General features: G+C 46.8%; 1 protein-coding gene across 1 annotated transcript in view; it reads left to right on the top strand.

The window, feature by feature from the left end:
• Nucleotides 1-10,450: 10,450 nt before the first annotated feature.
• Nucleotides 10,451-24,203, top strand: part of frg1 (FSHD region gene 1) — a 29,580-nt gene continuing 15,827 nt past the window's right edge. The window contains exons 1-3 of the mRNA XM_033029621.1: nucleotides 10,451-10,557; nucleotides 14,964-15,031; nucleotides 19,572-19,694. Coding sequence (XP_032885512.1) covers nucleotides 10,502-10,557; nucleotides 14,964-15,031; nucleotides 19,572-19,694 — 247 coding nt within the window. The 5' untranslated portion in view covers nucleotides 10,451-10,501. The remainder of the gene's footprint in view (nucleotides 10,558-14,963; nucleotides 15,032-19,571; nucleotides 19,695-24,203) is intronic.

Below are 24,203 nucleotides of genomic sequence, written 5' to 3'. Positions count from 1 at the left end.
TGGGCTGGAGAATTGGCAAAGTAGAGGGATGATGTTGAACACTAAAGGCAAAGCTACCAAGAATCTCAAACAGGTCATGGAGGCGGTCACAGTGGTGCAGCGGTAGAGTTGCTGCCTTACAGCGAATGCAGCGCCGGAGACCTGGGTTCAATCCTGACTACGTGTGCTGTCTGTACGGAGTTTGTACATTCTCCCCATGAGTGCGTGGATTTTCTCCGAGATCTTCGGTTTCCTCCCACATTCCAAAGACGTACAGGTTTGTAGGTTAATTGGCTTGGTAAATGTAAAAATTGTCCCTAGTGGAGTAGGATAGTGTTAATGTGCGAGGATCGCTGGTTGGCGAGGACCCGGTGGGCCGAAGGGCCTGTTTCCGTGCTGTCTCTCTAAACTAAACTAAAAAGGTGGATCAAGGTCCATATCAGAGGATTTTAAGGCTGAAGGAGAGTTAGGCAGGGGTGAGGCCAAGGAGGGATTTGAGAACAAGGATGAGAATCTTATGGATGAGGTTCATATTTAATGAGAGTTAATGCAGGATAGCAAGCACAGGGTGATCAGTATAACATGGGCTGCAAACCAGGTTACAGAGTACCACACAAGTTGGCTAGAAATGGTTCAAAAATTGAACAATTTGGCTAGAAGTGGTGCATGTAGCAGTGGCAGGTATGGGCTAATCACTCGCCATTCATTAAAATCACACCTTATCCAATCATGAACTCACCTCGACGACTCCCTTCTAGTTTTAATGTCTGTCCAGAATATACAGATCTCAAGGTAATATAGGAATGGATGATAATTTGAAGGGCAGATGAGATGAGCTATGGGTGAGGCCAGGTTATGTTACAGAGGTAGAAATAGATGGTCTTAGCAATGTCTTAGATACATGGTTAAAGATTTACCAGTGAGTAAGATCGTGGCCAAATATGTCACCAAGGTTGCCAATAGTCTGTTTCAGTCTCAATTATTAGGGAGATCAGTGGAGTCAGTAACTAACATGTGACTTGTCTAGTAACATTTCACTGTACAACTTACTGTAATGGGGCCATACTGCATAGAAACAAGCCCTTCAGCCTACTGAGTCCATGCTGTCTGTCAAGCACCCATCTTCGCCCTAATTCTACCCTAATCCATTTTAATCTCTACCAGCTCAAGTTCAAGTTCAAGTGAGTTTATTGTCATGTGTCCCTGATAGGACAATGAAATTCTTGCCAAATACTGCCCCTCACCCACACACTAGAAGAAATTCACAGTGACACGGGGCACTCAGGTGAAACCAGGGGTCACAAGTGGAATGTGGAAATTTCAGAATTAAACTCAGGTTGCTGATGTTGTAGGCAGCAGGTCTACTAGTTACGCCGTGAGCAGCCCCATTCTGAGTTCCAACCTGAAGCATTATTTCTGTTTCTTTTTCCGCATGTGTGGCCTAACCAGCTGAATTTTCCCAGCAACTTTCCTCCTGCCCATGTGCAGACCTTTGCATATCCTTGTTCCACCAGTTGTTCTTAATTTATCCAATCCTTTTTCATACATGTGCCTTAATCCGCTAACGGGTTGGACAAACACGAGAGGATTCAGGTTGCTTTTCCAACCACAAAAGCTTCTCTTTCACAGCTAACTTCTTGAGTTGGGTATCACTTTCATCAAGTCAGATCTATTTGGACCTCAAGGCTATGTATTCACTAAGTCACCTCAAAAACATAGCAAGATTAAGAGGACTCATGTCAGCTCAAGACTTAGAAAAACTTGTACATGCCTTTATTACTAGTAGGCTAGATTATTGTAACGGTCTCCTTGCAGGTCTTCCAAAAAAAACTGTCAGGCAGCTACAGCTTGTTCAGAACGCTGTTGCTAGAATTCTAACAAAGACCAAAAAATTTGAACACATTACACCAATTCTTAAATCCTTACATTGGTCCCTGTATGTCAGAGAATTGATTTTAAAATCCTGCTGCTCACCTATAAATCACTACATGGTTTAGGGCCAAAGTATATCACTGACATGCTTCCACTATATAAGCCTTCTAAGATCTTCTGAAACCAATCTGCTAGTGATTCAATACAATACAATACAATTCAATTTATTATCATTTGGACCCCTTGAGGTCCAAACGAAATGCCGTTTCTGCAGCCATACATTACAAACAAATAGACCCAAGACACAACATAATTTACATAAACATCCATCACATTGCTGTGATGGAAGGCCAAAAAAACTTCTCTCTCCACTGCACTCTCCCCCCCGATGTCAGAGTCAAAGTCAAAGCCCCCGGCGGGCGATGGCGAATTGTCCCGTGGCCATTAAAGCCACGCCGGGTGATGCAAGGTCGCACACCGGGTCTTGGTGTTAGAGCCCCCGGCGCGCGCTCGCAGAGACCCGCCGCCATTCCAAGTCGCGCGGGGCGGTGCTGTAAGGCCCCGCTCCAGGAGCTCTTCAACCCCGCAACTCGGGCGGGAGAATTCGCCGTTGCGGAAGCCCCGAAAAGCGGTCTCCCTCCAGGGACCCTCGGGCTCCCGGTACCGTCCGCCAAACCCGCAGTTGCAGCCACCGAATCTCCGGGGGTCGGGTCGCAGCAGCGTCCACCACAGCTCCACCCGCTCTGGACTCGGCCAGCTCCGCGACGGTGAGGTGAGTAGTCGGCACCACAGCCCCCGGTCTTCCTGTTGGAGGCCGCTCCTCGTTGCAGCCCCAACGACAACGGAGACCCGACAAAGAAAAGGTCGGGTCTCCCGTGCAGGGAGAGATTTAAAAGTTACCCCCAACCCCCCCACACCACCCCCAACCCCCCACACACATACCCCAACAAAAATAACAAAAACTACATAGAAACATAGACATAAAATAATAAAAACGCAGACGGACTGCAGAGGCCGCAGCTGACGAGAGTCGCGCCGCCTACCGGATATTGTTCTCAGAGTAAATACAAAACATGGGAAAGCAGGATTTAGTTACTATGCAACAAATAGCTGGAATAAACTTCCTGAAGATTTAAGACTTGCCTCAACTTTGACCACTTTTAAAACAAGACTGAAAACTTTTATGTTTACTTTAGCTTTCAGCTAAATCTTAACTACATTGCAATTTTAACTTTTGCACTTTTTATAATGCATTTTTAATTTTGCTTTTCTTTTCTTTTAGTTCTTCTATTTTATTTCATTTTATTATTTCATTTATTGTATGACATGTTTTTATGTGAAGCACTTTGAGTCTGCCTCGTGTATGAAATGTGCTATATAAATAAAGTTGCCTTGCCTTGCCTAAGTGCCCCGGATGGCATTTTTTAAAATCTTTCTAAACAGCAGTCTTGCACTACTACTGTGTTGATCTGGAGTCACTGAAAGGTCAATCCAGGTAAATATAGCAGATTTCCTTGCCTTTGTGAAATAATGGAAAAAGATGAGTAAGTAGGTTCATACTCATCATTGATGAAGCTGATTTGTATTTAGATTCACGATTATTTAATTAACTGCTTTTTAAATCCCATGGTTTCCATAGTGGGATTTACATTCAAATCTCTCAAATGTTAGTCTAAGCATCTAAACCAATAATCTAATCATTTAAGTGCTGCACCATTAGTAGCTTCTGACTTGTCTTGAAACTATCCTTTTGAGGCTGGGTCAGGGAAGACCATTTGTTGGGGTAGGATCACAAGGGAACGGCGACCAGTGGGGTGTTGAGAGAATCATAAACCTCGAGGAATTAGAAAGATGGGGAGACAGAGGGATTGGATGTCAGTAGCTGCAGAAATTGGAGATTCCAAAATCAGGGACAATTAAATTGTCAGTGGGGAAATTGTTTAATAGAAGGGTGGTCAAAGCCTTAGAGTAATCATGGTGTCAATGAGCCTATGGGTGATTATTACTACCAGAAATCAGTTGGGTTTGATGTTTAGTTTCTGACCAAATAGTCAGAAGACCTACAACCTCTTCTACTGATTGTTTTGTATCCTTCTTGCTCTTCTTCCCTTCTTCCACACTGTCTCGCAGTCATGTGTCCATTATCAGCATAAAATAATCATGGTCATGATGCAATTATGATGAAAACTTATGCCTCTCTTTCTCTGAATTGAGTAAGACTACACTATCAATCCTCCAGGGACTTTAGTTGATCTTTTGTAAGATATCGTGAATTAGTTTTCGGTTGACAGTCATAACTATTCTCATTTTATCCACATGGAAAACAACGTTTCTAGACAATAGATATAGGTGCAGGAGGAGGCCATTCGGCCCTTTGAGCCAGCACCGCCATTCAATGTGATCATGGCTGATCATCCACAATCAGTACCCGTTCCTGCCTTCTCCCCATATCCCCTGACTCCGCTATCTAGCTCTCTCTTGAAAGTATCCAGAGAACCAGCCTCCACTGCCCTCTGAGGCAGAGAATTCCACAGACTCACAACTCTCTGTGAGAAAAAGTGTTTCCTCATCTCCTTTCTAAATGGCTTACCCTTTATTCTTAAACTGTAGCCCCTAGTTGAATACCTTTATTGAATACCTTTATTTGTCATTCAGACCTTTCGGTCTGAACGAAATGCTGTTGCCTGCAGCCATACATGTAATAATAACAAAACACAATAAACACAAATTAACATCCACCACAGTGAGTTCACCAAACACCTCCTCACTGTGATGGAGGCAAAAGTCTTAGAGTTACTGTCTCTTCCCTCCTCTTCTCCCTCTGCGCCGAGGCGATACCCCACTGGGCGATGGCGGCCCGGGGGGTGGTCGAAGCTGCCCGCAGCTGTTGCAACGGGTGCTCCGGAAAACAGGCACCAGCCAGTGACCTGCGAGCTCCCGACATTGTCCTCCACCGGCCCGCGGCCGAGCCCAGGATCCAGGTCGCCGCCGCCTCAGCCGCCGTAGCACCGTCTCCGCTCCGCACAGGGCCGCCCACAAGGCAGCGTCTCAGCCCCGCACCGGGCTGCTCACACGGGAGCACCTTCCAGCCGGTAGCCGTGCCGGCCGCACAGGAGTGTCTCAGCTCCGCACCAGGCCGCTCGCTCGGGAGCGCCTTCCAGCCAGTAGCCGTGCCGGCCGCACAGGAGTGTCTCAGCCCCGCACCGTTCGCCCTCACCGGAGCACCGAGTCGTGCCGCTACCCGGACGTCGCCACAGCTCGAAGACGGCCAGCCTCGCGTTGGTGAGTCCTGGCTGGCTCTACCTCCGGACCCTCGAGGTCGGTCGCAGGTTGGAGGCCGCCAGCTCCGCCATTAGGCCTCAGCGCAGACGGGGGAAGAGAAGGGGGATACGACAAAAAGTCGCATTCCCCCGAAGGGAGAGACAGAAAGCTCTGTTTCACCCTCCCCCCACACACATAACACCACCTAATAACCAAAAAAATTACTAAACTAGACAAAAAAAAACGACATAAAAAGTAAAAACAGACAGACTGCAGGCGAGCCGCAGCTGTATCACAGCGCCGCCACTTCCGCCAGTTCTGGACTCCCCCAGCATCCGGAACATGTTTCCTGCCTCTAGCGTGTCCAAACACTTAATAATCTTATATGTCTCAATAAGATCCCCTCTCATCCTTCTAAATTCCACAGTATACAAGCCCAACCGCTCCATTCTCTCAGCATATGACAGTCCCGCCATCCCGGGAATTAACCTTGTAAACCTACGCTGCACTCCCCCAACAGCAAGAATGTCCTTCCTCAAATGTGGAGACCAAATCTGCACACAATACTCCAGGTGTGGTCTCACTAGGGCCTTGTACAACTGCAGAAGGACCTCTTTGCTCCTATACTCAACAACTCAACTACTACAAGAGGATTTCAGTATAGGAGTAAAGAGGTTCTTCTGCAGTTGTATAGGGCTCTGGTGAGACCACATCTGGAGTATTGTGTACAGTTTTGGTCTCCTAATTTGAGGAAGGACATCCTTGTGATTGAAGCAGTGCAGCGTAGGTTCACGAGATTGATCCCTGGGATGGCGAGACTGTCATATGAGGAAAGATTGAAAAGACTAGGCTTGAATTCACTGGAGTTTAGAAGGATGAGGGGATATCTTATAGAAACATATAAAATTATAAAAGGACTGAACAAGCTAGATGCAGTAAAAATGTTCCCAATGTTGGGTGAGTCCAGAACCAGGGGCCATAGTCTTAGAATAAAGGAGAGGTCATTTAAGACTGAGGTGAGAAAAAACGTTTTCAACCAGAGAGTTATGAATTTATGGAATTCCCTGCCACAGAGGGCAGTGGAGGCCAAGTCACTGGATGGATTTAAGAGAGAGTTAGATAGAGCTCTAGGGGCTAGTGGAGTCAAGGGATATGGGGAGAAGACAGGCACGGGTTATTGATAGGGGATGATCAGCCATGATCACAATGAATGGCGGTGCTGGCTCGAAGGGCCGAATGGCCTCCTCCTGCACCTATTTTCTATGTTTCTATGTTTCTATGTACTCTTGTTATGAAGGTCAACATGCCATTCGCTTTCTTCACTGTCTGTTGTACCTGCATGCTTACTTTCATTGACTGATGAACAAGGACCCCCAGATCCCATTGTACTTCCCCTTTTCCCAACTTGACACTATTTAGATAATAATCTGCCTTCCTGTTTTTGCTACCAAAGTGGATAACCTCACTTTTATCCACATTAAACTGTATCTGCCATGCATCTGCCGACTCACCCAACCTGTCCAAGTCACCCTGCATTCTCATAGCATCCTCCTCACAGTTCACACTACAATCCAGCTTTGTGTCAGCTGCAAATTTGCTAATGTTACTTTGAACCCCTTCATCCAAATCATTGATGTATATTGTAAATAGCTATGCTGCTGCAAGGATTTCATTGTCAGTACATATGACAATTAAACATTGAACTCTACTCTTGGCCTCCCCAAACGCCAGCATATAAATTCACGGCAGTTGTCCATCCAGTGGTTTGTTGATGCAACCGCCACTTAGTGCTAACATTGAAGATTGGTCGTTAACGTTCTGGAAAACAACTCGTTATAAATCGAGGGCATGTTTAAATTTGTCACCTATCCACTGCGTGTTGCTGCGGGTGGAGATGTCCCTACTGTGAATGTGTGTGAGTGATTGGTGGTGGTCGGAGGGGCCGTAGGCGCAGATTAGCAGCCACGCTTCCGTCAGTCTGCCCCAGGGCAGCTGTGGCTACAGAAGTAGCTCACCACCACCGAGTGTGACTGAGGAATGTATGAATAATGCGATGTAAAGCGCCTTGAGTATTCTAGAAAGGCGCTATATAAATCCCATCCATTATTATTATTACCCGCCGCTGGGCGGTGCTGTTCCAGGTGCCAGAGATGCCCCGTCTCCGCCGCTGGGCGGCGCTGTTCCCAGTGCCAGTGGTGTCCGCCTCCCTCCCACCACTGGGCGGCGCTGTTCCCTGATCTTTGGTTCCCGGTGCCAGTGGTGTCCCTCTCTCTCCAACCACTGGGCGGCGCTGTTCCCGGTCGGCGCTGTTCCTGGTGCCAGTGGTGTACTTCTCTCTCCCGCCACTGGGCGGCGCTGTTCCCGGTGCCAGTGGTGTACTTCTCTCTCCCGCCACTGGGTGGCGCTGTTCCCGGTGCCAGAGATGCCCCGTCTCCACCACTGGGCGGCGCTGTTCCCGGTGCCAGTGGTGTACTTCTCTCTCCCGCCACTGGGTGGCGCTGTTCCCGGTGCCAGAGATGCCCCGTCTCCACCACTGGGCGGCGCTGTTCCCGGTGCCAGTGGTGTACTTCTCTCTCCCGCCACCTCTTCTTCTTTTCGAGTCTTTGAAGCTGGTTGGTTATATGACAGTTTCCCATTCCTTTACACAGTCCTTTGCGTTTTTATTGAACACTGCAAGATCCTTTGGGCTGCACTGGTTAGATAGTAGGGGGCAGACAAGACAGTGCTGCATTGTATGGTCCTCTTCTCCACATTCACAGGTGGTTTGGCCAGTTTCATAGCCCCATCTGGCCATGGCAGCTTTTGATCGCCCTGTTCCTGTTCTCAGGCGGTTGAGCGTCTTCCACTGGACCCATGGTGCTTCTGAGCCCAGAGGGAGGGCTTCAGAAGGAGGGATACCCATGTCAATAGGAGGGGGGTCGTCCTCAAGCCTTTTTGTCCATAGTTGGAGTCTGGTTTCTTCCCGTGATGCTATTAGGGGCTGGACATGGCTGAGAAAGCTTCTCCTGGACTTCAGCCGTTGGGCCGGGGGTACACGTCCGTAGAGGAGGTGGCGTTCTTCACTGGTGGCCTTGGTCATCTCTACTCAGCTGGCGACTTCCCGTCTCACATCAGCAGGGGCAATGCCAGCGAGGAGGTGCAGGTTGTTTATGTTGATGGGCTTCAAGCAGCCAGTGATTGAGCGGCAGGTGTTATTCAATGCTGGGTCTAGTTTCTTGGCATGGGATGATCTCTCCCAAACAGGACACGCATACTCCGCAGAGGAGTAGCACAGGGCCAGAGCAGTAGATCTTAATGTGTGTGCTGTGGCTCCCCATTTGGAGTTGGTCAGCTTCCGGAGGATGTTATTTCGGGAGTTAACTTTCAATTTGGTGTTTTTGATGTGTTCCTTATAGGAGAGAGTGCGATCCAGTGTTACACCGAGGTAGGCAGGGTTGGTGCAGTGCTCAAGAGGTGTTCCAGACCATGTGATGTTAAGGGGTCTGTTTGCTTCCCGGTTCCTGAGATGGAACGAGCAGGCTTGGGTCTTCGCAGGGTTTGCGTGTAGGTGGTTGCGCTCGTAGTAGAGGTGTAGCTCATCTAGGGCTGAGGTGAGATTCGCTTCTACAGCTTCAAACGTACTCTCTTGGGATGTTACACAGAGGTCGTCGGCGTAGATGAACCGCTCAGTGTTCTGGTCCATTGGCTGGTCATTGGTGTAGATGTTAAATAGTAGTGGAGCCAGCACACTACCTTGAGGCAAGCCATTCCGTTGTCGTCGCCAGCGACTTTGCTTGTTGTTAAGGACAACATAGAAGCGCCTATCTTTCAGGAGGGCTCCGATGAGGTCCATGAGTGCCAGGTCTTTGGTATTCTCTAAGATCTTTTTTAGGAGGAGGCGGTGGTTCACAGTGTCATACGCGGCAGACAGATCAATAAAGACGGCTCCTGTCACCAGTCCTTTCTGGAACCCGTCTTCAATGTGCTGTGTGAGATTCAGAAGTTGACTTGTTGTGGATTTGTCAGGGTGGAATCCAGCTTGTTGAGGGATGATGGCTGGTTCAGCGACTGGGGCAAGCCTGTTGAGGATCAGGCGCTCAAACAGCTTGTACGGGTGGCATAGCAGGGAGATTGGGCGGAAGCTCTTTGCATATGCTGGATCTTTACCGGGTTTTAGAAGAGCGATGATTTTGGTTTTCCTCCAGATCTTTGGGATGTTTCTTGTCAGCATGCAGTTGTTCATCAGCTCAAGGACCCACTTCCGTGTCAGAGGTCCAAACTGCTTGATCTCCTCTGTGAAAATATTGTCCAGGCCGATGGCTTTGCCAGTCTTGAGGGCTTTGATGCTGTTATTGAGCTCTTCAAGGGAGAACGGCTCAGTCAGTCCGGTGTCTTGGGAGTGCTGAAGTCGGTCTGCCTTTGGTCTTGGCTGTTTGGTGGTGGATTTCCCGTTGAGCAGCAACTGATACGCAACTTGGTTGGCCGTGGTGGTATACTGTTGATGTGTTGGTGTTGATAGGTCATTGCTGATTTTTCGGATGAGGCTCCATGCCTTTTTGCTGTTTTTTGCCATATCAGTTGTCTCCAGTAGAGTTTGCCATTTCCGTTGGCGGCATTCTGATAGGGAGGTCATGAGTCTCTCACCTACTTCCATGGTGCTTTCAGCAAAGGGGTCAGATTCGTAGAGCTGTTGGTATTGCTCATATAGTTCGCTGCTTGGAGTGTCAAGGCCGGGGATGTATTGAGTGCGGCAGCCTCTTGGGATGTTCTTCCGGGCTGCCTGGTGCACTAACTTGGTGAAGGTTTGATAGTTTTTGGGGTCCACTGGAAGGTAGGCGATCTTCCCTTCAAGATCTTCTTGGAAACCAGGCCAGTTCGCTTTCCCAAAGTTGAATCTTCTCTGGAAAGGAATTGTGGCTGGGGTAACTGCAGCATTGACTGTAAGGCCAATGGGGCGGTGTTGGGTTTTTGGCAGTGGGCGGCGCTTTTCCCGGTGCCAGTGGTGTACTTCTCTCTCCCGCCACTGGGCGGCGCTGTTCCCGGTGCCAGTGGTGTACTTCTCTCTCCCGCCACTGGGCGGCGCTTTTCCCGGTGCCAGTGGTGTACTTCTCTCTCCCGCCACTGGGCGGCGCTGATCCCGGTGCCAGTGGTGTACTTCTCTCTCCCGCAACTGGGCGGCGCTGTTCCCGGTGCCAGTGGTGTCTGTCTCTCTCCCGCCATTGGGCGGCGCTGTTTCCGGTGCCAGTGGTGTACTTTTCTCTCCCGTCACTGGGCGGCGCTGTTCCCGGTGCCAGTGGTGTGCTTCTCCCTCCCGCCACTGGGCGGCGCTGTTCCCGGTGCCAGTGGTGTACTTCTCTCTCCCGCCACTGGGCGGCGCTGCGGGCGGCGACTCCCCCACGACCTTCACAACATGGCGGAGTATTCCTGTGTGAAGCGCACGAAGCTGGTGCTGAAAGGCGTGAAAAGGTCCGGGTTTAACTGAGCTCAGGTTGAAAGCGCGCAGAGAAAGTGTGGAGTCGGCGCGTGTGTGTCTGTGTCTGTGATCCGCGGGTCGGACGGGAGATGGACTGATATTGAGAGGAAGAGAGAGGGGCGGGTGTTTGCCGGGGAACGCAAGAGGGGTGGATAATACAGGGTCAGGGGACAGATACAGATACAGGGCACAGGGGACAGATACAGGGTCAGGGTACAGGTACAGGGGACAGGTACAGGGACAGGTACAGGGGACAGGTACAGGGGACAGGTACAGGGGACAGGTACAGGGTACAGGTACAGGGGACAGATACAGGGACAGGTACAGGTACAGGGGACAGGTACAGGGGACAGGTACAGGGACAGATACAGATACAGGGGACAGATACATATACAGGGGACAGATACATATACAGGGGACAGATACAGGTACAGGGGACAGGTAAAGGGGACAGATACAGGGACGGATACAGATACAGGGGACAGATACAGGGTCAGGGTACAGGTACAGGGGACAGGTACAGGGAACAGGGGACAGATACAGGGGACAGGTACAGGTACAGGGGACAGATACAGGGGACAGGTACAGGGGACAGATACAGGGGACAGGTACAGGGGACAGGTACAGGGGACAGGTACAGGGGACAGATACAGGTACAGGGGACAGGTAAAGGGGACAGATACAGGGTCAGATACAGGGACGGATACAGGGTCAGGGGACAGATACAGGGACGGAATTCCACAGATATACCACCCTGACTAAAGAGGGTGTCCAAGGAAAGGGAGGGTTGGGGGGGCGGGGGTGTCCGTGGAGAATAGAAGGGGGGTGAATGAGGAGAGAGGGAGTTGAGCGAGGAGAGGGATGAAGAGGAACTCCAGAAGAGCGGAGATACAAGGGATTGCAGATGCAGGATTCATGAAGGAAAAACAGTGCTGGAGTAACAATCGATCAGACTGTATCTGTGGAAGGAATGGTAGTTTCAAGTCGAGATCCTTCAGACTGATCTCGAACCTGGAAGAGTGTCCTATATTTCATGAGAGTGAGGGGTTGACTTTTAGCCCATGAGAAAGGCAGAGGAGACACTGGGAGATGGACTCATATGTAAACGGAGGCAAAGTGGGTTGTGAGTCATTCATTAAACTTCATTTTGTGTCTATATCACAGGCATCAAAATGTGCCTGTTCCTTCTTGAGTGGAACTATATCACATTTAATGCTGTATTTTACCTGTAGAATTGAATAGTTTTTCCTGCCAACAATGGTATTGGTTTATTATTGTCGGGTGTACCAAGATACCGTAAAAAGCTTTACTTAGCATGCTATCAAATTGTTACCGTTCATGAGTACAGCAGGTAGTTCAAAAACTGAAAAGAAATAATGCAGAGTATAATGATACAGCTTCAGAGAAAATTCAGATACCAAAGAAAAATATAATGGTTGCAACATGGGAGAATGGATATCTATAAGTTATGAGAGGTCCATTCAAGAGGCTAGTGACAGCAGGGAAGAATCTGCTCTTGAATCTATTGATATGCATTTTAGAATTTTTCTGCCAGAGGGATGAAGGGAATGGTGAGACAGGTGCATAAGGTCATAAGGAATAGGAGTAGAATTAGGTCATTCTGCCCATCAGTGCAGTTGGTTTGCATGATGGACTGGGCTGTGTCCTCAACTCTGCCAGAAATAATTGGAGCAGCACTTAGGCTAGCAATGTTTTTTTCAATATTTACTTTAAATGAGCAAACGAAAATAGCTTACCAAGGTAGATGGTAGATCAGGATCGCACTTTAGCTGATGAGAGGGCCATTCAGTTGCCTGATAACTGCTGGGAAAGTAACATTAGCTAATTTACAGATGACACAAAGCTGGGTGGCAGTGTGAACTGTGAGAAGGATGCTCGGAGGATGCAGGGTGACTTGGACAGGTTGGGTGAGTCGGCAGATGCATGGCAGATGTAGTTAATGTAGATAAATGTGAGGTTATCCACTTTGGTGGCAAGAACAGGAAGACAGATTATTATTTGAATGGTGTCAAGTTCGGAAAAGGGGAAGTACAACGGGATCTGGGTGTTCACTGAAAGTAAGCATGCAGGTACAGCAGGCAGTGAAGAAAGCTAACAGCATGTTGGCCTTCATAACAAGAGGAGTTGAGTATAGGAGCAAAGAGGTCCTGCAGTTGTACAGGGCCCTAGTGAGACTACATCTGGAGTATTGTGTGCCGTTTTTGTCTCCAAATTTGAGGAAGGACAATCTTGCTATTGAGAGAGTGCAGCGGAGGTTCACAAGATTAATTCCCGGTATGGCGGGACTGTCATATGTTGAAAGAATGGAGCGACTGGGCTTGTATACACTGGAATTTAGAAGGATGAGAGGGTCTTATTGAACCATATTAGATTATTAAGTGATTGGACAGGTTAGAGGCAGGAAACGTGTTCCTGATGTTGGGGGAGTCCAGAATCAGGGGCCACAGTTTAAGAATAAGGGGTAGGCCATTTAGAACGGAGATGAGGAAAAACATTTTCACCCAGTTGTGAATCTATGGAATTCTCTGCCTCAGAAGGCAATGGGGGCCAATTCTCTGTATGCTTTCGAGAGAGAGTTAGATAGAGCTCTTGAAGACAGCGGAGTCAGAGGGTATGGGGAGAAGGCAGGATTTTGGAAGATCAGCCATGATCACAGTGAATGGTGGTGCTAGCTTGAAAGGCCGAATGGCCTACTCCTGCACCTATTTTCTATTGTCTATTGTCTATTGGGAAGAAACTACCCTTGAATCTGGAGGTATGCATTTTCAAACCTGTTCCTCTTGCCTGATGGGAGAGGGGAGAAGAGAGAATGACCAGAGTGAGACTGGTCTTTAATTATGCTGGCAACTTTGCTGAGGCAGCGTGCAATTTATTGCGAACGTTGATTAAGCTATTTCCAAACTAGGTTGTGATAAAAAGCTTTCTACGGTGCATCTACAAAAGTTGGTGAGGGTTGTTGGGGGCATGCCAATCTTCTTTAGCTATCTAATGAAGTAGAGGCATTGCTGTGTTTTCTTCGCCATAACTTCCCTGTGGCTGATCCAGGACAAATTCCTGGTGATATTTTCTCCGTGGAATTTGATGCTTTTGACCATCTCTACTTCTGCACCAACAATGTATACTGGGGTGTGCGTACTGCTTCCCTTCCTGAAGTCAATCACAATCTCCTTTGTCTTGTTAACATTCAGGGAGAGGTTGTTATCTTGTGAAGAATGGGTGAGGCAGCATCTCTGGAGAGAAGAAATGGGTGACGTTTCAGTTCGAGATCCTTCTTCAGCATTACATCCCTGTTTTTGTATACAAACCCTTTTGAAATAAATGCTAGCATTGAGTTTCCTTTCTTTACTACCGATTCGACTTGCAGATGAACTTTATGGAAATCCTGCACCAGCACTCCCAAGTCCCTTTGCACCGATTTCTGGATTTTCTCCCCAATTAGAAAATAATCTACGCCTTTATTTCTACCAAAATGCATGACTCCACACTTTGCTACACTATATTCCATCTGCCACTTCTCTGTCCACTCTTCCAACCTGTCCTTTTGCAGAGTCCTTGCTATCTGTACACTACCTACCCTTTCACCTATTTTCGTATCATCCACAAACTTGGCCACAAAGCCTTCAATCCCCTCATCCAAATCATTGTACAACGGGAAGAGTAGCGGGCCCTGCAACAACCCCTGCGGAACTCCGCTAGTCACTGCGAGCCAACCAGAAAAAAGCCCCCTTTATTGCCACTCTTTGTCTTCTGTCATCCAACCAACCTGCTATCCATGCTACTATCTTCCCTTTGATACTGTGGTATCAAAAGCTTTCTGAAAATCTAAGTGAACAACATCTACTAACTCTCCTTTGTCTGTCAAAATGGCTTTTGGCACATTGGCCTTCATCAGCCAGAGTATTGAAGTTGGAAGTTCATGTTGCAGTTGTATAGTATACATATTTCCTTCGCTCCATAAATGCTGCCTCACCCGCTGAGTTTCTCCAGCATTTTTGTCTACCCACATTTAGAGTATTGTGTTCAGTCCTGGGCACTGTTATAGGAACGATGTTGAAAGCTGGAAAGGGTACTGCGAAGATTTACGAGGATGTTCCAGGATTAGAGTGTCCGAGCTATAGGCAGAGGTTAAGTAGACTGGGACTCAAACCTATTCCTTGGAGCGCAGGAGGATGAGGGGTGATCTTGCAAAGGTGTATAAGATCATGAGAGGAATAGATCGGGCAGATGCACAGAGTAGGTGAATCGAGGACATTGGTTTAAGGTGAAGGGGAAAATATTTAATGGGAATCTGAGGGGCAACTTTAATGGTCAGGCATCATAGCGCTTACTCCTGTTCATGGTTTACATATTAAAGTTCGTTATAACATTTTATTTTAAGTAAAAAGAAGAAAAACAAAGGAAAAAGAAAACGAGAGGATGAGGGTGACCAAGTGGTTGATATTGTTGGTAAGTGAGTTTAGTAACAAAATATCTATTTGCTCTTTTGAGTTTTTCATGTAAATTTTACACCCTTACATTTTCGAACATGAGAAAATATTTTACATTAATCTAAATGAGCTTACCTGGAAGTTTGTTGGTAAAACATTCACTTCAAATACCACAAAGAGGACACTGTAGAGGCAGGTACAATTACAATGTTTACAAAACATTTAGACAGGTACATGGATAGGAAGGATTTAAAGGGATATGGACCAAACACAGGCAAAGAGTATCGGCTCAGATAAGCAACTTGGTCATCATGGACAAGCTGGACATGCTGTGTAACTCTAGCTCTAAATGTCAAACATAGAAAATAGGTGCAGGAGTAGGCCATTCGGCCCTTCGAGCCTGCACCGCCATTCAATATGATCATGTCTGATCATCCAACTCAGTATCCTGTACCTGCCTTCTCTCCATACCCCTGATCCCTTTAGCCACAAGGGCCACATCTAACTCCCTTAAATATAGCCAAAGAACTGGCCTCAACTACCTTCTGTGGCAGAGAATTCCAGAGATTCACCACTCTGTGTGAAAAATGTTTTCCTCATCGCGGTTCTAAAAGATTTCCCCCTTATCCTTAAACTGTGATCCCTTGTTCTGGACTTCCCCAACATCGGGAACAATCTTACTGCATCTAGCCTGTCCAACACCTTAAGAATTTTGTACGTTTTTATAAGATCCCCCCTCAATCTTCTAAATTCTAGTGAGTACAAGCTGCGTCTATCCAATCTTTCTTCATATGAAAGTCCTGACATCCCAGGAATCAGTCTGGTGAACCTTCTCTGTACTCCCTCTATGGCAAGAATGTCTTTCCTCAGATTAGGAGACCAAAACTGTACGCAATACTCCAGGTGTGGTCTCACCAAGACCTGTACAACTGCAGTAGAACCTCCCTGCTCCTATACTCAAATCCTTTTGCTATGAATGCTAACATACCATTCGCTTTCTTCACTGCCTGCTGCACCTGCATGCCTACTTTTAATGACTGGTGTACCATGACACCCAGGTCTCGTTGCATCTCCCCTTTTCCTAATCGGCCACCATTCAGATAAAAGTCTACTTTCCTGTTTTTGCCACCAAAGTGGATAACCTCACATTTATCCACATTATACTGCATCTGCCATGCATTTGCCCACTCACCCAGCCTATCCAAGTCACCTTGCAGCCTCCTAACATCCTCCTCACAGCTTACACTGCCCCCCAGTTTCGTGTCATCCGCAAACTTGGAGATGTTGCATTCAATTCCCTCGTCCAATTCATTAATATATATTGTAAATAGCTGGGGTCCCAGCACTGAGCCTTGCGGTACCCCACTAGTCACTGCCTGCCATTGTGAAAAGGACCCGTTTACTCCTACTCTTTGCTTCCTGTCTGCCAGCCAGTTCTCTATCCACATCAATACTGAACCCCCAATACCGTGTGCTTTAAGTTTGTATTCTAATCTCTTATGTGGGATGTACAATGTAACAAAATATCTATTTGCTCTTTTGATTTTTTTCATGTAAATTTTACACCCTTACATTTTCGAACATGAGAAAATATTTTACATTAATCCAAATGAGCTTGCCTGGAAGTTTGTTGATAAAACATTCACTTCAAATACCACAAAGAGGACACTGTAGAGGCAGGTACAAACAGAATGTAGTTGCACATCATTCCCCAAATTTCAATGTGATTTTTCACTGGATTACAACGATCCAAGTCGGGTCAACTTTCTCAAGACAATGGCCAATCACACAAGATTTTTACTATTTAACACTCTTTATCTCCCTCATAAATTTATATACTTGTATCAAGTCAACATATTACCTCTATTGGATTACCAGAGTGATACGACTTGCAGCATTTAGTATCCAAAAGATGATTGTTGGTATTTTTAAGTGGAGAAGGAGCACAATTTTTGTGGAGTCTGAATTACAGAAAATAAACTATTCCTGGTTGCACCCAAGCTATGCGGCAATTACTACTCAGTTTGGTTTGGGATTTAAACTGTATTTATACATGTAGATGCTTCCCCGTGATCTAGTATTAAATGTGTCTAAGGTGAGAGAAGTATGTCACCTCTGAAGCAAAAAAACCTGAATTCCTTGTTTCACATCTGGGTCTCCTACTAAACTGCCATAGGGGTGATGTGTGGTTAACCCACGTCTGTAATTGTTTGTTTAGGTAAATGTAAACGATACAGTGGTACTATTTTAAAAACAAAATAGGGAAGTTCTTTTCGGTTAACATCACAATAAACGATCTACTAGCATTTATCTCTTTGCTACTTGCAAGACTTTATTTAACTTGGCTGCTTCAATTATAGTGGTCTGATCAAACTCGTGCAATACTTATGATGTACTTGAGGTTGTCATGCGTGGTGATCAACACTATCAATGTGTTGCTGATTTTATAAATAACTAGACCAAGTGGGACCCGTTGGGTCCTGTCCCCTCGGTTGCGGGGGGGGGGGGGGCGGCACTATGCACCACACGCACACACACACACACACACACTAACCAACCCCCCCCCCCCCACACACACACACACACACATTAACCACCCCCCTTGATATTATATTAATATTATTAATTCGCTCCTTTTACCCCATCCCCGCCCTATCCACTCATGCATAGCTCCCAACTCACAGGCGCGTCTAGAGAGTGAGAGGGATGGGGGTAGAGAGAGAGGGGGCAGAGACACAGAGAGAGGGGCAGAGACACAAAGAGAGGGGCAGAGGCACGGGGGGGAAGAGAGAGAGAGAGAGGGGGCAGAGAGAGAGAGAAAGGGGCAGAGAGAAAGAGAGGGGGGCAGAGAGAGAGAGATGGGCAGAGAGGGAGAAGGGCAGGGGGAGGGGGGAAGTGGGTAAGGTGGAGGGAGAGGGGGGTGACGTCACTCGCTGCGCGTGGAACATAGTGCAGCAGAACAACAAAATTCAACGTTAATGTATTATCATTTTCGAAGTTAAACCAAAACAATGAAGTTCAATCGGACTCTTATCTTTAAAGATTTGGAAGTCAGCACTTTGTTCACAAGCAAAGTGAGAATGACCGTTGTTGAAGCATTTGAAGAATGTTCTCGAAATGCTAGCTCGCTCATTGTGACGTCATCAGCGAAAGGCATTCGAGAGGGGAGGGGGGGGAGAGTTCTCGGGAAACCCGAGCCGAGGCGCGAGCGTGCGCCGTGCGTCGACCAAAGCTCTCGGGAGTTTTCAGGTAACGCGAGCTGAGGCGCGAGCGTGCGTCGACCTCGGAAGCCCTCGGAAGCTGCAGTACATAGCCCACTTGCTCGTTCTTTCTGCGTCTTTTGAAGAATGGGGGGGAGGCGGGACGTCACTCGCAGCGAGTGGAACATAGGGCAGCAGGCCGCGAGGAGCAGAGCCATTGTGACATCATCAGCGAGACCATCTCGTTTATTTTCCAAGTGATTTGAATTTTTTGAACATTTTCATAAATAACTCGGGAAATAATGCATCAAATTTTCAGATAAGGCGATTTTTTACATCATGGCAAAATCTCTTAACGGAATATGTAAAAATTTCATCGTTAGGGCGTCGTGTTTTCGAGGAGATGTGAAACGCAGACGAACATCACACACACCCCCACACATCCAAGATCAATTTTAATAGTTACTAGACCAGGGCGGACCCGTTGGGTCCCATCCCCTCAACGCGCGGTTCCGGGGCGTGGTGGGCGGCCTTCGACGTCTCACACACACACTAACCACCCCCCACACACACACACACACTAACCACCCCCAGACACACACACACTAACTCCCCCCCCCCCGATATTATATTAATATTATTCATTCCCTCCTTTTACCCCATCCCCCGCCTTATCCACTCACGCATAACCCCCAACTACGCAGGCGAAGCTAGAGAGGGGTGCAGGGAGGGGGAGGGGGTTGATTAAGGGGTGGGGGGCGCGCGGCATCACAGGGGAGGGCTGGTTCCCGAACGCAATACTCCACCACTCACCCATAGGTCCCAATATTCACCACTCCCTAGAGAGGGAGGAGGGTCAGGGAGGGGGGGGGGAAGCAGAGAGGGAGGGAGGGGCAGAGATGAAAGGGGGCTAGAGGGAGGGGGTAGAGGCAGCACCTACCCAGGTCATAGAGCAGCAGCCTCCGCACCAGGCACCGGGCCCGAGCGAGGCAGCGGGTGGGCATGTACCCGGGTTCCCCCCCCCTCTCCACTCCCCCTTCCCTCCCCCTCTCCCCCCGCATCTCGTTTATTTTCCAAGTTATTTTAAATTTTTGAACATTTTCATAAATAACGAGAAATAATGCATGAATTTTTCAGATAAGGCCTCATGGCGTAAATCTCTATTGGAGTATGTAAAAATGTCACCGTTAGCTCGTCATGTTTTCGAGGAGATGTGAAACGCAGACGAACATCACACACATATACACACACACACACACACACACACACACACTCACACTCACACACACAAATAAATACACATCCAAGATCAGATTTTTAATGGTTATAAGATATGATGTATTTATACTTTTATTCCAGGAGGATGGTGGGCAGTTCGGAATTTTGGAGAAATTACTGGAAGTGTGGCCATAGAGATGGGAAATGGCACCTATATGCATGCTCTGGATAATGGTCTTTTTACTCTTGGAGCACCACATAAAGGTTTGTGGGCACAATATGAAAAGTTTTAATCTGTGTTAGTCTGTGCTAATAAAACAAAATCTAAGAAGATCAGGCTTGTACATTGGATACTATGCATACAAATTTGTAAAGGGGTTTAAAAGGGTAGATCTTGGTGTAATGTTTTCCCCTGGCTGGGGTAATTGGAATCAAGATTTACAGGCTCAAAATCAGGGTCAGCCATTCAGGCCTAAGTTGGGTAAAAATGTCTTCACATAGAAGTTAGTGAATCTTTCGAATACTGTACCCAAGATGTTTAGTAGCTCAGTGCATTAGTCAGAAATCAATAAGCTTTAGGATTTTAAGAAAATCTAGAGGTGTAGCAATGAAGTAATCTATGGAGAGTGACATTGTTAATTCAGAAACAATGGTTCTGAACTTAAAGAAAGGTAACTTTGAGGGTATGAGACGTGAATTGGCCAAGATTGACTGGCAATTAATTCTTAAAGGGTTGACGGTGGATATGCAATGGAAGGCATTTAAAGACTACATGGATGACCTACAACAATTGTTCATCCCAGTTTGGCAAAAGAATAAATAAGGGAAGGTAGTGCATCCGTGGATAACAAGGGAAATCAGGGATAGTATCAAAGCAAAAGATGAAGCGTACAAATTAGCCAGAAAAAGCAGCCTACCAGAGGACTGGGAGAAATTCAGACCAGCAGAGGAGGATAAAGGGCTTAATTAGGAAAGGGGAAAATGGATTATGAAAGAAAACTGGCAGGGAACATAAAAACTGACTGCAAAAGTTTTTATAGATGTGTGAAGAGAAAGAGATTAGTAAAAACAAATGTAGGTCCCTTGCAGTCAGAAACAGGTGAATTAATCATGGGGAACAAGGACATGGCGGACCAATTGAATAACTACTTTGGTTCCATCTTCACCAAGGAAGACATAAAAAATCTGCCGGAAATGGCAGGGGACCGCGGGTCAAATGATATGGAGGAACTGAGTGAAATCCAGGTTAGCCGGGAAGTGGTGTTAAGTAAATTGAATGGATTAAAGGCCGATAAATCCCCAGGGCCAGATAGGCTGCATCCCAGAGTACTTAAGGAAGTAGCTCCAGAAATAGTGGATGCATTAGTGATAATTTTTCAAAACTCTTTAGATTCTGGAGTAGTTCCTGAGGATTGGAGGGTAGCTAATGTAACTACACTTTTTAAAAAGGGAGGGAGAGAGAAAATGGGGAATTACAGACCAGTTAGTCTAACATCGGTAGTGGGGAAACTGCTTGAGTCGGTTATTAAAGATGGGATAACAGCACATTTGGAAAGTGGTGAAATCATTGGACAAAGTCAGCATGGATTTGCGAAAGGTAAATCATGTCTGACGAATCTTACAGAATGTTTCGAGGATGTAACTAGTAGAGTGGACAGGGGAGAACCAGTGGATGTGTTATATCTGGACTTTCAGAAGGCTTTTGACAAGGTCCCACATAAGAGATTAGTATACAAACTTAAAGCACACGGTATTGGGGGTTCAGTATTGATGTGGATAGAGAACTGACTGGCAAACAGGAAGCAAAGAGTAGGAGTAAACGGGTCCTTTTCACAAAGGCAGGCAGTGACTAGTGGGGTACTGCAAGGCTCAGTGCTGGGACCCCAGCTATTTACAATATATATTAATGATTTGGACGAGGGAATTGAATGCAACATCTCCAAGTTTGCGGATGACACGAGGTTGGGGGGCAGTGTTAGCTGTGAGGAGGATGCTAGGTGACTTGGATAGGCTGGGTGAGTGGGTAAATGCATGGCAGTTGCAGTATAATGTGGATAAATGTGAGGTTATCCACTTTGTTGGCAAAAACAGGAAAGCTGACTATTATCTAAATGGTGGCCGATTAGGAAAAGGGGAGATGCAACAAGACCTGGGTGTCATGGTACACCAGTTATTGAAAGTAGGCATGCAGGTGCAGCAGGCAGTAAAGAAAGCGAATGGTATGTTGGCATTCATAGCAAAAGGATTTGAGTATAGGAGCAGGGAGGTTCTACTGCAGTTGTACAGGGTCTTGGTGAGACCACACCTGGAGTATTGCGTACAGTTCTGGTCTTCAAATCTGAGGAAGGACATTGTTGCCATAGAGGGAGTGCAGAGAAGGTTCACCAGACTGATTCCTGGGATGTCAGGACTTTCTTATGAAGAAAGACTGGATAGACTCGGATTGTACTCGCTAGAATTTAGAAGATTGAGGGGGGATCTTATAGAAACTTACAAAATTCTTAAGGGATTGGACAGGCTAGATGCAGGAAGATTGTTCCCGATGTTGGGGAAGTCCAGAACAAGGGGTCACAGCTTAAGGATAGAGGGGAAATCCTTTAGAACCGAGATGAGAAAAACATTTTTCACGCAGAGAGTGGTGAATCTCTGGAACTCTCTGCCACAGAAGGTAGTTGAGGCCAGTTCATTGGCTATATTTAAGAGGGAGTTAGATGTGGCCCTTGTGGCTAGAGGGATCAGGGGGTATGGAGAGAAGGCAGGTACGGGATACTGAGTTGGATGGTCAGCCATGGTCATATTGAATGGCGGTGCAGGCTCGAAGGGCCGAATGGCCTACTCCTGCACCTATTTTCTATGTTTCTATGTAGAACCAAGGGATGTAGGTTAGGTCATATTATATTTATGATGAATTGATTGTCTAGCCTAGGTAGGTATTAAAAAGATTAAGGTGTTGGATGTCTTGGGACAATTAAAGCAGATAAACACCCCAGGATAAGATCTAACCCAGAATCTAAACAAGCAAGGAGATAGCAAGGACATGGACAGGAGATTCTTTGCCACCAGCAAGATACCTATAGCTCATACTGCTCCTTTATTTGGTGGCAAAAAGGAAGGCAGATTATTATCTGAATGGTGTCAAGTTGCGAAAAGGCGAAGGACAAAGAGATCTGGGGGTCCTTGTTTATCAGTCACCGAAAGTAAGCATGCAGGTACAGCAGGCAGTGAAGAAAGCTAATGGCATGTGGGCCTTCATAGCAAGAGGAGTTGAGTATAGGAGCAAAGAGGTCCAACTGCAGTTGTACAGGGCCCTAGTGAGACCACACCTCAAGTCAAGTCAAGAGAGTTTATTGTCATGTGTCCCAGATAGGACAATGAAATCTTGCTTGCTGCAGCACAACAGAATATTGTAGGCATAAACCCAGATCAGATCAGTGTGTCCATATACCATAGAATATATATACACACATAAATAAACAGATAAAAGTGCAATAGGCTGTTATAGTTCAGAGTTTGTTTGAAGTTAATAGTTTGAAGTTGAAGTTGTGTTTAATAATCTGATGGCTGTGGGGAAGTAGCTATTCCTGAACATGGATGTTGCAGATTTCAGTCTCCTGTACCTTCTACCTGACGGCAGCGGAGAGATGAGTGTGTGGCCAGGATGGTGTGGGTCCTTGATGATGCTGGCAGCCTTTTTGAGGCGGCGACTGCGATAGATCCGCTCGATGGTAGAGAGGTCAGAGCCGATGACGGACTGGGCAATGTTTACAACTTTTTGCAGTCTTTTCTGCTCCTGGACGCTCAGGTTGCCGTACCAAGCCACGATGCAATTGGTCAGCGTGCTCTCTACTGTGCACCTGTAGAAGTTTGAGAGAGTCCTCCTTGACATACCGACTCTCCGTAATCTTCTCAGGAAGTAGAGGAGCTAATGTGCTTTCTTTATGATTGCATCAGTGTTCTGGGACCAGGAGAGATCTTTGGAAATATGCACGCCCAGGAATTTGAAGTTCTTGACCCTTTCCACCATCGACCCGTTGATATAAACGGGACTGTGGGTCCCCATCCTACCCCTTCCAAAGTATTGTGTGCAGTTTTGGTCTTCAAATTTGAGGAACGACATTCTTGTTATTGAGGGAGTGCAACTTAGGTTCACAAGGTTAATTCCCATGATGGCGGGACTGTCAAATGCTGATAGAATGGAGCGGCTGGGCTTGTATACACTGGAATTTGGAAGGATGAGAGGAGATCTTATTTAAACATATAGATTATTAAGGGGTTGGACACCCTAGAGGCAGGAAACATGTTCCCGATGTTGGGCGAGTCCAGAACCAGGGGCCACAATTTAAGAATAAGGAGTAGGCCATTTAGAACAGAGATGAGGAAAAACTTTTTCACCCAGAGAGTTGTGAATCTGTGGAATTCTCTTCCTCAGAAGAAAGTGGAGGCCGGTTCTCTGGATGCTTTCAAGAGAGAGTTAGATAGAGCTCTTAAAGATAGCGGAGTCGGGGGGATATGGTGATAAGGCAGGAACCGGTTTACTGAATGTGGATGATCAGCCATGATCACAGTGAATGGCGGTGCGGACTCGAAGGGCCAAATGGTCTACTCCTGCACCTATTATCTATTGTCTATTCACTCTTCAACAAAGTCCGTTGTTGGATTAATTGATCATTTATCTGATCAATTCCACAGGTTGGCTGCAATATTTTCATAAATAGTCCTGCACAGTAAAAGCAATTGCCCTAAAGAACCCATGTCCTTTTGAGTTGTGAATGA

This window comes from Amblyraja radiata, chromosome 1 (assembly GCF_010909765.2).
Source record: "Amblyraja radiata isolate CabotCenter1 chromosome 1, sAmbRad1.1.pri, whole genome shotgun sequence".
Taxonomy (NCBI): Eukaryota; Metazoa; Chordata; class Chondrichthyes; order Rajiformes; family Rajidae; genus Amblyraja; species Amblyraja radiata.
Note: the sequence above shows the minus strand (reverse complement) of the source record. Positions and strands in the feature narration are given on the sequence as shown.